The 13,080-nt window shown below is 35.1% G+C and overlaps 1 protein-coding gene across 1 annotated transcript in view; it reads left to right on the top strand.

Annotated features, from left to right (window-relative positions):
- TTBK2 (tau tubulin kinase 2) overlaps window positions 1–13,080 on the top strand; it is a 99,380-nt gene that overhangs the window by 44,247 nt on the left and 42,053 nt on the right. Inside the window, exons 6-8 of the mRNA XM_012649135.1 lie at window positions 3,154–3,219; window positions 7,055–7,147; window positions 7,783–7,908. Of these exons, the coding sequence (XP_012504589.1) occupies window positions 3,154–3,219; window positions 7,055–7,147; window positions 7,783–7,908 (285 nt within the window). The remainder of the gene's footprint in view (window positions 1–3,153; window positions 3,220–7,054; window positions 7,148–7,782; window positions 7,909–13,080) is intronic.

The raw sequence follows: 13,080 nt of genomic DNA, 5'->3' as shown, positions 1-13,080 counted from the left end.
GTGGTGGGAGGGTGGGAGTGATTGACTACAAAGAGGTATTAAGGGAACTTCTTCTTGGGGTGATACAAATATTCAATATGTTAATTGTGGTGGTAGTTATGTGACTTTTTATCTTTGCCAAAATTCATAGAACTGTGTATACCTAAAGTATGAATTATACTGTATGTAAATTAAATCTCAATAAACCTGCCTTGAAAAGATAAAAAAGATAAACAGTGAAACAAATCTGTTTCACCCCTGCCTAGTCAAAATCCACTCATTTCCTATACTGCCCCTGCTCCTTTTCCCTACCCACCACATTCACCTTTAGATAGCTATAGTGTTGGTAGTTTCTTATATATCCTTCCAGAATTTCTTTATGCACAATACAGCAAATACAAATGAATATTCTTGTTTTTCCTTTTTAATTCAAACGGTAGCATGATATACATTCTACAACTTTCTCTTTTTCACTTAACAGTATATCTAGGCAATCTTTCCACATCAGTATGTAGAGCTTCTTCATTCTTTTTTGCAGCTGCAAAGTATATTCCATCATATGGATATACTATAATTTATTTAATCAGTCCCCTATTGGCAAACATTTAGGTTGTGCCCAGCCTTTTGCTATCATGAATGCTGATGATAATGAATGACTTTGTACATCCACTATTTTTGCTTATGCAAGTATATCTGTGAGATAAAGGTCCAGAAGTGAAATTTCTGGGTCAAAGAGAATATATGCATTTGCAATTTTCATATATATTGCCAAATTGCCATCCTTTGGGGAGGTTTCAAGAGACTACCTATTTCAAGGCCCAATAAAATGCTGCCAGTTTTAAGACCTTTGCTTCTTCCCTCCCATCAAATGAGATTCCTGAATGTTCATAGCTCATTGTACTTTGCTAATGGTGTTAATTATAATCTGCTTTGGACTTGAATTATTTGCATATATGGTTGTTTTCTCCAATTGGGTTTGAGTTGTCTTTACTACATTAAGGTGACTGAATTTCCTTGACCTGTATTATTTGTTTGATTACTTATATCAAGATTTCTCTAATCAGCTGATCTCTTTTTGTATCTATTTCAACCTTTCCATGGCAAAAGTAAGGTCAGAGCCAGGGATGCTCTTAAGTAGAAAGTCTCCTGGGCTTGTCTTGGCTAGAAGCCATTAGGAAGTCTAGTTATCCAATTAACTATGGACTAAGCTGCAGAATGTGGACTAAACTGCAGAATGTGATAATAGATCTAGAGATTTTCATCTTGACAGTCACTAGAACGAAAATGGGTAAATTGCATGCTACAAAAAACAATTTTGTGTTAGCTGAAGGCTCATGTCAGGTAATGAATAAAAGGACAACTTCTGAAATGTTATTTACTGAAAAGAATTGATAGTAGGCTTTGATATATTCTCTTAGATATTTTTCTTCTAGAAAAAGAAATCTGCAACCCCAGTTCCATCAACCAAATCAAGACTATTAGACATTCCTGTTAATTATGATGTCTTAGGAAAATATTGAGACCCACTAACTATGATGTCAGTGAATAGCAGCTAAGAAAAAGGAGATTTTAAAAGATTGCAGAAACTTTTGATTACTGAGACTTGTCATTAAATAGAGAATATTTTTAAAATAATTGTCTTAAAAGAAAAACAAACTAAAAGGAAAAAGTAGTTAATGAAAAGAAATGAAGTAAATGAATAGCTAATTTGATTAGATTAAGCATAGATTACAAAAAGTGAGCAAATTGAGGAAGAATGCATAGACTGTTTATCTTATTTCTGTGCTATAGCATATGACCAAAATGATTCTGGTAAAGATTTTTAAAATAACATTTACTATGGTCTTTTTTCTGACTAGAGAAGTAACACATGTTAGTGGAAGAAAATTTTAAATTACTTAAAAAACAAAATAATCTACTAATGGAAATTATTGGCTATGATCATTTTCAAGTTGTCAGTGTTCATATTGAGCTATAGTGTCATTCTGAATGTTCAGGGTACTGATTTGATCCTTGCGAAGCAATAGAATGGAGACTGTGTATGATTTTAAGTCAAAAGACCTTAGTTGATGCCTGTTTTATCATTTACTGATTTTAGACAAGTTACTTACCTCTCAGAACCTGTTTCTATGCTTGTAAAATGAACAAGACTAGAGTTTGTATTCCATGGACTGGAAAAAGAGTCAACAAACAAATTAAAACATAAATAAATAGCAATAAACAAAGTAAAAATATAAATAAAATTTATTTTGGGCAGTAAAAGGAGTTATGAAAAAGAAATAAAGCAGGGTAAAAGAACAGAGTGGCATTGTAGATGAGGGGAGTAGTATTTTAGATTAGGGTAATTAAGGAATGTTTCTCTGGGAAGGTGATATTAGAGCCTTTAGAGTACTAGAGTTTGTTATTGGAGACATGCAAGGAGATAGCATTCTAACTTGAAAGAATAGTGTGCAAAATTTTGAGCTAGAAACAAAATTGGTCATAGAAGAAACCACAGTAAATCCATTGTTGAAGGAGGCAGTTGCCAGATCAGGGAAAGTCTTGTGGGCCAAATAAAAAGTTTGGACTTTGAGTTCCCTGAATACTGGAATCATATATTATTCATGTTTAGTTTTATTCCTAGTACCTGGCATGGACTAAGTACCCAATAACTTGAATTTTTAATGTATGAATTGCATGTATAGGTCGGGTACAAGTTACCACCACCTTTGAATTGAGTTTGAATGAAATAGCCAAGATATGAAGAGGTTGACATGGTAGGTTACTTAGTGATTTCTCATGGTCTTAATATATTTATTTGAATCCAGAGCCTGAATATTAATGTATATACTATGATGCTTGGCATAATTCTGGGTATATGAAAGCATTTAGTGTTTTATAATGTTCAGAGTTGTATATATAAATGCCACTGTATTTTAAAATGCAGGTAGGAAAAAATGGGACTGAAACAAAATTAACTAAAATGTTATAAGTGGTTGTTTTAAGGTGTGATTTAGAGATATTCTCTCTCTCGTTTTCTATAATTTCACAGTAAAAAGTTAGAAATTAAAATAAATAGTGTTTTATTGTGACAGTAATGGACATGTGTCTCCCATTTACTTCACGGGCTCAAAGTGTGCTGAATCTATTGCTATTTGAAGCACGTTTATTATTCTTTACTTGGCTTTGTTGTAGCCTCGAGCTGTGGCAGGCTTTCGAGGGACAGTTCGTTATGCATCAGTCAATGCTCATCGGAACAGGGTAAGTATCTAAACTAGAGTCATATCTGTATAAGCATGCTAATGGCTTGAATCTGATTGACCGCTTTACATTAGAGTATAAAGGTGTGGAAAGCGTGTAGGAGTAGAGGATTCCCTTTATAGTGACAAAGTTATAATAATTCTTGGAATGATTGTTCCAACTGACTTTTTTGTGTGACACTGATGGTAAAGGAGTTAGTAATACTTAAGCATTGTAAGGTGTATAGTGGATAACAGATGTGTATAGTTACATAGAGAATAAAATTGAATTTGCCAGAAAAGATAATAGCCAAGTATATTTATGTCTATGGAGAATCTGTCCATAATTAGGTAGTAGTAAGTATTAACACATTTAATATAGAATTTTGAAGAGATAGAACATCTGTGTTCTATTTCAAGAAATTATTTGGGAATATAATTACTATAAATACCTAATGAAATGTGGGGATCATTATTTTATCTGTATTATGTATCTAATCTGTGATATCCCCTCCCCACCAGACCGTTTGTTTTTGTGAAGATCTCAAGTGCAGACAACTTGAACATTTTCATTTTAGTAAATTATCTCTTTTCTCTTGGGTTAAATTTTAAAAATCCCTCTCCTTCTTCCTGTCTCCCCCTCCCCCTCCCCCATCTCCCTTTTCCTCTCTCCCTCTCTCCCCCACTTTCTTCTTCCCTCTCGCCCTCCCACTCTTCCACCTTTATTACCTCAGTCCTGTTGTTCTGCTCTGATTTTTCCCCCTCATCCTGGACCTTAATTATGAGTAGGAAAAGTGGGCATTATATGGATTCTCAATCCTTGAACTTGTTTGAGTGGAGATGAGAAGTTAACAAGTGATTCCTTGATAAAATAAAGAGAAATCTTTTCTTTATATTTTTTTTAACCTTGTTCCTGTTTTGTGAAACCAGAATTGCCTTAATGAGAATTTGACCAGTGCTAAATATAATAGGAAGAGTATGCCGTGGTCTTATATGCTATGCTCCAGTTAGTTTGGTTTCTTATGATGTGATTATAAATTGAAAATAGTAAGGGCATTTTTATCAGTGTGTAGCACTTTGCCAGGCATTTTAACTCATTTGGTTTGACTCAATGTTGCTTTATTGTATTATACATACTCACTTATTTTGCCTCGAAAAGAAAGTTTTCCTATTTTCTGGGTAGATTCTTATGAAATTTTAGAAATACTAGGTTTTCAATGAAATATATTAAAGAATTATGTCAACATTATAATCTTGTGAAATGCAACATTGTTTTTGTATTTTCAGAGATTATAATAGCTGTGTAAACATTTCCAAAAGAGCTACTAGAAAGAGATGATACAATCTTTTTTTCCTTAAAGAGTGGAGACTTCTTATAAAAGCCTTTCCAGCACAGAGTGCTCTAACAGTTAATTTACCTGCTTATTATTTGTAACTCATCTAACCTTGGTAGTGGAATTTGATAGTGTATAGCAGTGGTTCTTAACTTTCTTTTCTGCTCTCAGCAGGCTTGCAGGATAGAATGCTTTACATAGTAACACAGCTTCCTTCATAATGATTGTTAGTTTATGTGGTAACACAGGAGTGCAACTAGTGGAACCTCCAGAGATAATTGTTTCCCAGATAATTTTAACATGTTTCCTTCTTGCATACTTTGTGACCCTAATCTCTAAAAATAATATACTCCATTTCTTTTTTTTTTTTTTGGTTCCTTAAACTTTTTTTTTTTTTTTTTTGAGACAGAGTCTCACTCTTTTGCCCGGGCTAGAGTGAGTGCCATGGCGTCAGCCTAGCTCACAGCAACCTCAAACTCCTGGGCTCAAGCAATCCTACTGCCTCAGCCTTCTGAGTAGCTGGGACTACAGGCATGTGCCACCATGCCCGGCTAATTTTTTTCTATATATTTTTAGTTGTCCAATTAATTTCTTTCTATTTTTAGTAGAGACAGGGTCTCGCTCTTGCTCAGGCTGGTTTCGAACCCCTGAGCTCAAACAATCCGCCCGCCTCGGCCTCCCAGAGTGCTAGGATTACAGGCGTGAGCCACCACGCCCGGCCAATCTTAAACTTTTAACAAAAATAATTTGTAAACAATACCGGGACTTTTCAGAACACTTGAACTCTGTTCACTCTGTCTTATTGCTTTTCTTCATTTTAATCCTTTGTTAATATTTGTTTTATCTCAGTACTTTGAAGAAATTATTTTACTTTCTTCTGGTTCTGAGGTTACTGTTGAGAAGATCTTTGTTCATTTAATTGTCACTTTGTATTTATTTTGTGCTTTTTTATTTGAGTACTTTCAACATCTTCTCTGGTATCCTACACTAAAATGTGCTAGATGTAGATTTTTAAATATTTATTCTGTTTGGGATTTGTTGTGCTTCCTAAATCCACACATTCATGTCTTTCATCAATTTTGGGAGATTCTCACAAATTACTTTTTTTTTTTTTTATTTCAGCATATTATGGGGGTACAGATGTTTAGGTTACGTATGTTACAAATTACTTTTTAAAATATTGCCTCTTCCCCTTTTCCTCTCTACCCTTATCCCTAGATCTCAAAATTAATATATGTTAGACTCTCTTATTTTGTCCTCCATGCCTCTTAAATTCACTCTCAGATTTTCTAACTCTTTGTGTTTCTGTGCAGCATTCTAGATAATTTCTTCAGATCTGTTTTCTAATCCAGTAATTTTTTCTGCTGTGTTTGATAAGTTTTTTAACCTGTCCATTGAGTTTTAAATTTCTATTATTGTGCTTTTTATTTCTAGATGTTCTTTTTGGTCCTTTTTCAAATCTGGTTGGGATTTGGGTTTTTTTGGTTTTTCTTTTTATTGAATATGGTTCCTTTCTGATGACTTTGGTTCCATTTTTCACTTAAACATTTTAAACGTTCTTATTTCATAATTTGTATTCTATAATTCTCTTTCTGAAATCCTTGTATATTTTATTTTGCTCCGTGTAGCTTCTCCTGACATTACCTTATGGTAGCCGGCTTCCTGATATGTTTTATAATTTTGAATAATGAGCTTATATTTAGTGAGGCTTATATATAGTACTACTATGTCCTGTGAGGCCTAAATTTAAGGGTGCTTTTTGCACAAGAGAATTTTCATTTGCTTCTGTCATTACTGCATGACATGATCACCTAGAAAACATTTGGAGTTAATTTCTTGGCTTGGTTTTCCAGACCAGACAGATGGTATAAATTTAACCCCTAAATCTGAATGAGGAACGGGCCTGTGGTAACAAATTCTCAGGGCAATTTTTTTTTAAACCACTCACATTGTCCCTTTGATAGTTAAATTTTATAGAAAAAAAAATTATTACAGTGTAATGTACACTCCAAATATTGCACTAAGGATGTAGCCTTTTTAGGGTCCTAGTTATATGACAGAGGCACTGGGAGTCTCACAACTCCTGTCTGGTGTAGGGCCAAGGCCTTTATACCTGTCCACTTCCTGGTTGATAAAAACTGTGACAAATGCCTCCAAAATAGCCAAAGCTAAAGCTTCAGCATCAGCTTGCTTCTCTTGTTTCCAACTTTTAAAAAAAATTCAGAATTTTAGGATTTCCCTTACTTCTTAATGAACTCATTAATTAGTGGGCTATTTTATTATTTCCAGCATTTCTGAGTTTTGGGGTGCTCTTTGTTTCAAAAAGTTTTTCAATATATATTCTGTTCTATAGATTGCTATATAGCCATGTAAAATATGTAGGTATATTCACCAGATAATTTTGTGGGGAATAAATTTAAATTTCTAGGCTTAGTATAATGAAACAAGATGGTTAGGCCTTAATATAATACACTCACTAGTAGCAGTAACGTGTTGTGACTGAGTTCTGTTTTGTTTATGAAGGAAATGGGAAGACATGATGACCTTTGGTCCTTATTCTACATGTTGGTGGAGTTTGTGGTTGGTCAGCTGCCTTGGAGAAAAATAAAGGACAAGGTAATTTGGGGAATGGCGATATAAATTTTAGTAGGGGAAAGAATAAAACTTTCCCCCGAATAAGCATTTTTTTTGAAAATATACTTATGTATCAGACTTAAAATCTATAAGCACTTTTACTATATCCCAATATGTATATTTATCTCTTATGAGCTGATATTAGAGATCTAATTAATGTTATGACTTTTTCTATATACATGGAGAATAAATGCTAATTTTATAGTCATTGCTTCTGATTTGATTTATAGCCCTCCTTCTTAGCTTTTAATTTCACTAGTTCTCTTTTTTTTGTAAGTCAAGTGAGCGTTTAGCTTTTGTCACATTATATTGTTTCATTTGAAAACTTTAAACACATGTGTTGATAGAGTAGACCAGAATTAAGATAAATTCTTTCTTTTAGGAACTATCAGTTTACTGATGCAGAACTCTGTTACTTTTTGGGTTCTGCATTACAGTTTTTTCCCCCCTTAAAGCACTGTGTAGTAAGCTATTAGTAAGAGCTCAGTTCTTGCTTTATACTTAATTACCCACTATTTCATTCCCTGGTACATACCCTTGAGACTTTTATTGAGGGCTCTTAATGCATAGTTGCCAAGAGAAAATTGACTTTAGTTCCTTTTCTCTTTACTTCCCAGGAGCAAGTAGGCTCTATTAAGGAAAGGTATGAACACAGGCTCATGTTGAAACATCTCCCTCCAGAATTCAGCATCTTTCTAGACCACATCTCCTCTTTGGATTATTTTACCAAACCAGACTACCAGGTAACCATCTTTTTCAGTTCTGTGGGTTAATTATTCTCTGTCTCTCAGTCTCTGCCTTTACTCATTGTAGCTTTGAGGAAGTTATAAATGATTATGGGAGATCTCGTAAGAATAAGACTATTTTAAGACATCCTGAGAAATGTGGTAAAATTAACTGATGATGAGAGTTTCTGTGTGTATGTGTTGTGTTTTGTGTGTTTGCTCCCTTCTGAATGAACTTCATTAGAGTATCAGGTTTGTTCATCATGTAACGGAGTTAACTCTTCCTGCAATTATTCATCTGCTGTATACAACTGCTGATAGTTCAAATTATGTAAATTCTAGAGCTAGTTTGTCAACCAGAAGGAAATGTCCAACTAAATAATGTACCTGTCGAGGAATTGAAGACTGCATACCATATGTTAATATGCTATGGGACAGCAGTCAGTGAAGATTATTGGCTCTCTTTTGTCTGTTGTCAGTGAATCATTTCCTTAGAGCATCAGTTAATGAGGGCTTATAAGGGTCCACTAGGTTTACCATAAATGGCAACCCAAACCCTAAACAGCTATATATCAGAAGATTCTATTGCTCTCAGGGAGAACTTGGTCAGGGCTTAATGCAAAATAATTGCTACAACAGAAAACTAAATGAAGCCCACACGTAGATTAGTAATAATAATAATAATATATATGAGTGTATCATTTTCATTTGCAAATGACAACAAGTAACCTTTATTGCCTGTTAATGGAAGTTTTAAATTCTAAAGTGTTGTCAGTGTTGCCCAAAGACTAACAATGTCTACAGCACAGTGAATTTTTATTTACATATGTTAATTATTTCTCTGTGAAATTGCTGCTTTTGTATAAGATATAAATAAGATAAAAAGCAGAGAGGCAACATACAACCTTGGGTCCCTAAAGACTTTTAGTGGATGAGCTGGACTTCTTTCACATATGACAATTTGCATTATAAACCATATGGGCTGTCTAAAAAATTGAGAAAATATATTACATATGAGTTGCTTTGGAATGTGTTCTTATATTTATATTTTATGTGTATTTTCTGAAATGTAGAAAGGTTATATTACTTAAATATCAAAATAATGAAATTATACCAGTAAGACTAGATTCAAGAGGAGCTAGAAAATGTTCCAAATTTCTCATGTGGAGTACTAATAATTTTTATTGACAAAATTTGCTTGGGGTTATAAAAGTTTAGGATAGTAAAAAAATTTTGATCACGTTCTCCTCTTAGTTAAGCTTATAATCTAAAGAACACTGTCATATTCACCAGATAAAGTTTGAAATTTAGACCTATAATTAATTTAACAAATTATTCTCAAGTTTCTCATTTGAACATTATCTTAGGGGCTTCTCTGTCTCTCACTTAATAACAAAACAAAGTTTAGTAATTTTCCTATTTTTGGGAGATAGAGAATAGGCCTGGCAATTTGTTTGTTTCATACATTCTGTAAATAATCTGGCCCTTTCCTACTCTGATCTTTTATAAGCAGTGAGTGGGAGCAGAGGGCAGGTGTACAGGAGAATAATAATTGGGAAAAAGATGTTGATGTAAGTGATTGGTATGTTCTAATGGCTAGGATCAATATGACATCATGTTATGAGGTCTGAGCTTTGCGGCCTCTGCCTCTTGCTTCCCTCGCAGAGCTTTGCAGCAGTCTTCATTTTGAGAAAAATTTCTCTGCTTTGAATCTGAATGCTCTTATGAACTAATGCTATCCCTATGGTTAATTTTGCAATTTGAAATTCATTCCTGAATTTGATTTTAATTACTGTTCCTTCAAATTTTAAATTCCTCATGGGACAACCAGTGTAGTTAAAAATAACAAGGCCAGGCGCAGTGGCTCATGCCTGTAATCCCACCCTTTGGGAGGCTGAGATGGGAGGATCATTTGAGGCCGGGAGTTTGAGACCAGCCTGAGGAACACAATGAGACCCACTGCTACAAAAAATTTAAAAATTAGCCAGGCATGGTGGCACATGCCTGTGGTCTCAGCTATTCAGAAGGCTGAGATACAAGGATCTCTTGAGCCTAACAGCTGTGATCGTGCCACTGCACTCCAGCCTGAGTCAACAGAGTAAGACCTTGTCTCTAAAAAACTAAACCAAAAAAAACAAAACAAAAATAGCAAGAACAAACCCTCTCCAGCAACATGCATAAAGCATACCAGTATTTAGCGTGACTGCTTCCCGAGCTACAGTAAACGTAAAGTAGTAATATGTCTCCAATTTTGTATATTCTGAGCTAAGATCAAAGTGAATACACATTTTCTTATATAAAACATCATCCATGAATATTATATCTCTATGCACATAAACTAGAGAACATAGAGGAAATAGACACGTTCCTGGAAACACACAACCTCCCAAGACTCAACCAGGAAGAAATAGAATTCCTGAATAGACCAATAACAAACAGTGAGATCGAAAAAACCTCGCAATGATAAAAAGCCCTGGACCAGATGGATTCACTACTGAATTCTATCAGACCTACAAAGGAGACCTGGTACCAATAATATAGAAATTATTCCATAAAATCAAGAAGCAGGGAATCCTCCCCAGCTCATTCTAGAAAGCAAGCATCACCTTGATACCAAAGCCAGGAAAGGACACAACAAAAAAAAGAAAACTACAGGACAATATCCCTATGAGTATAGATGTAAAAATCCTCAGTAAAATACTAGCAAACTAAATTCAATAGCACATCAAAAAAATAATCCACCGGGACCAAGTGGGCTTCATTCCAGCGATACAGGGATGGTTCAACATATGTAAATCAATAAATGCGATTCACCACATAAAGAAAAGCAAAAACAAAGACCATATGACCCTCTCAATAGATGCAGAAAAAGCATTCAACAAAATCCAGTACCCTTTTATGATAAAAACAAACTAGGCATAGAAGGAACATATCTCAGAATAATAAAAGCCATACATGACAGACCCACAGCCAATATCATACTGAATGGGGAAAAGTTGAAAGCATTCCCCTTAAGAGCTGGAATAAGACAGGATGCCCACTGTCACCACTTCTATTCTACATAGTGTAGGAAGTCGTAGCCAGAGCAATCAGACAAGAGAAGACTATTAAGGGTATCCAAATAGGGAAGGAAGAGGTCAAGCTATCACTCTTCGCTGACAATATGATCTTGTATCTGGAAAACCCCGTAGATTCCACCAAGAGTCTCCTGGAATTGATAAATAAATTCAGCAAAGTCTCAGGATACAAAATCAATGTACATAAATCAGTAGCATTTCTGTATACTAGTAACAGTCAAGCTGAGAGTCAAAGACTCAATACCATTCACAATAACTACAAAGAAAATAAAATACCTAAGAATATACTTAAACAAGGAGGTGAAAGATCTCTTCAAGGAGGACTATGAAACTCTAAGGAAAGAAATCACAGAAGATATAAACAAATGGAAAAACATGGCATGCTCACGGATAGGTAGAATAAACATTGTTAAAATGTCCATACAACCCAAGGTGATTTACAAATTCAACGCAGTTCCTATCAAATTACCAAAGTCATACTTTACAGATCTAGAAAAAATAATTCTATGCTTCGTTTGGAACCAGAAAGGAGCCCAAATAGTCAAAGCAATCTTAAGCAAAAAGAACAAAACCAGATTTCCAATTGTATTACAAGTCTGTGGTAACCAAAACAGGATGGTATTGGTACAAAAATAGAGACATAGACCAATGGGACAGAACAGAGAACCCAGATATAAAACCATCTCTCTACAATCAACTGATCATTGACAAAGCAGACAACAATGTACAAAAGAAGCCCTAATCAATAAATAGTGCTGGGAAAATTGGATAGCCACATGTAGAAGAATGAAACAGAACTCCTACCTCTCACCACTCACGAAACTTAATTCAAGATAGATAAAAAGACTTACATCTAAGGCATGAAACCATAAGAATTCTAGAGGAAAATATAGGTAAAACTCTTCTAGATATCAGCCTAGGCAAAGAATTTATGAAAAAGACCGCAATGGCAATCATAGCAACAACAAAAATTAATAAATGGGATTTGATTAAAAAGCTTCTGCACAGCTAAGGAAACAATCAGCAGAGCAAATAGACAACCTACAGAATGGAAGAAAATATTCACAAGCTACACATCCCATAAAGGGCTATTAACCAGAATTTACAAAGAAATCAAATCAGCAAGAAATAAACAACCCTATTGAAAAATGGGCAAAAGACATGAACAGAAGCTTCTCAAAAGAAGAAACACAAATAGCCAATGAACATATGAAAAAATGCTCAACATCATTAATCATCAAGGAAATGCAAATTAAAACCACAATGAGCTATCACCTTACCCCAGTTAGAATGGCATTTATCAAAAAGTGCAAAAACGGCCGGGTGTGGTGGCTCACACCTATAATCCTAGCACTCTGGGAGGCCAAGGCGGGAAGATCGTTTGAGGTCAGGAGTTCGAGACCAGCCTCAACAAGAGTGAGACCCCATCTCTACTAAAAATGGAAAGAAATTAGCTGGGCAACTAAGAATAGAAAAAAAAAAAAATTAGCTGGGCATGGTGGCTCACGCCTATAGTCCCAGCTACTTGGGAGGCTGAGGCAGGAGGATTGCTTGAGCCTAGGAGTTTGAGATTGTTGTGAGCTAGGCTGATACCACAGCAGTCTAGCCCGGGCAGCAGAGCAAGAGTCTGTCTCAAAAAAAAAAAAAAAAAACCAGGTGCAAAAACAATAAATGCAGGCATCGATGCAGAGAGCAAGGAATGCTTATACACTGTTGGTAGGACTGCAAATTAGTACAACCTCTATGGAAAACATTATGGAGATTCCTCAAAGAGCTAAAAGTAGACCCACCCCTTTGGGTATTTACCCAAGGAAGAAAAGACTTTTAATCAAAAAGACACCTGCACTCAAATGTTTATTGCAGCACAATTCACAATTGCAAAGATGTGGCATCAACCCAGATGCCCATCAATTCATGAATGGATTAATAAAATGTGGTATACCATGGAGTACTACTCAGCCATAAAAAAAGATGAATTAATACCTTTTGCAATAATCTGTACGGAACTGGAGACCATTCTCCCAAGTGAAGTGTCTCAAGAATAGAAAAACAGGCCGGGTGCGGTGGCTTACGCCTGTAATCCTAGCACTCTGGGAGGCCGAGGCGGGCGGAT

This window comes from Propithecus coquereli, unplaced genomic scaffold (genome assembly GCF_000956105.1).
Source record: "Propithecus coquereli isolate 6110/MARCELLA unplaced genomic scaffold, Pcoq_1.0 Scaffold3, whole genome shotgun sequence".
In the NCBI taxonomy this organism is placed as follows: domain Eukaryota; kingdom Metazoa; phylum Chordata; class Mammalia; order Primates; family Indriidae; genus Propithecus; species Propithecus coquereli.
Note: the sequence above shows the minus strand (reverse complement) of the source record. Positions and strands in the feature narration are given on the sequence as shown.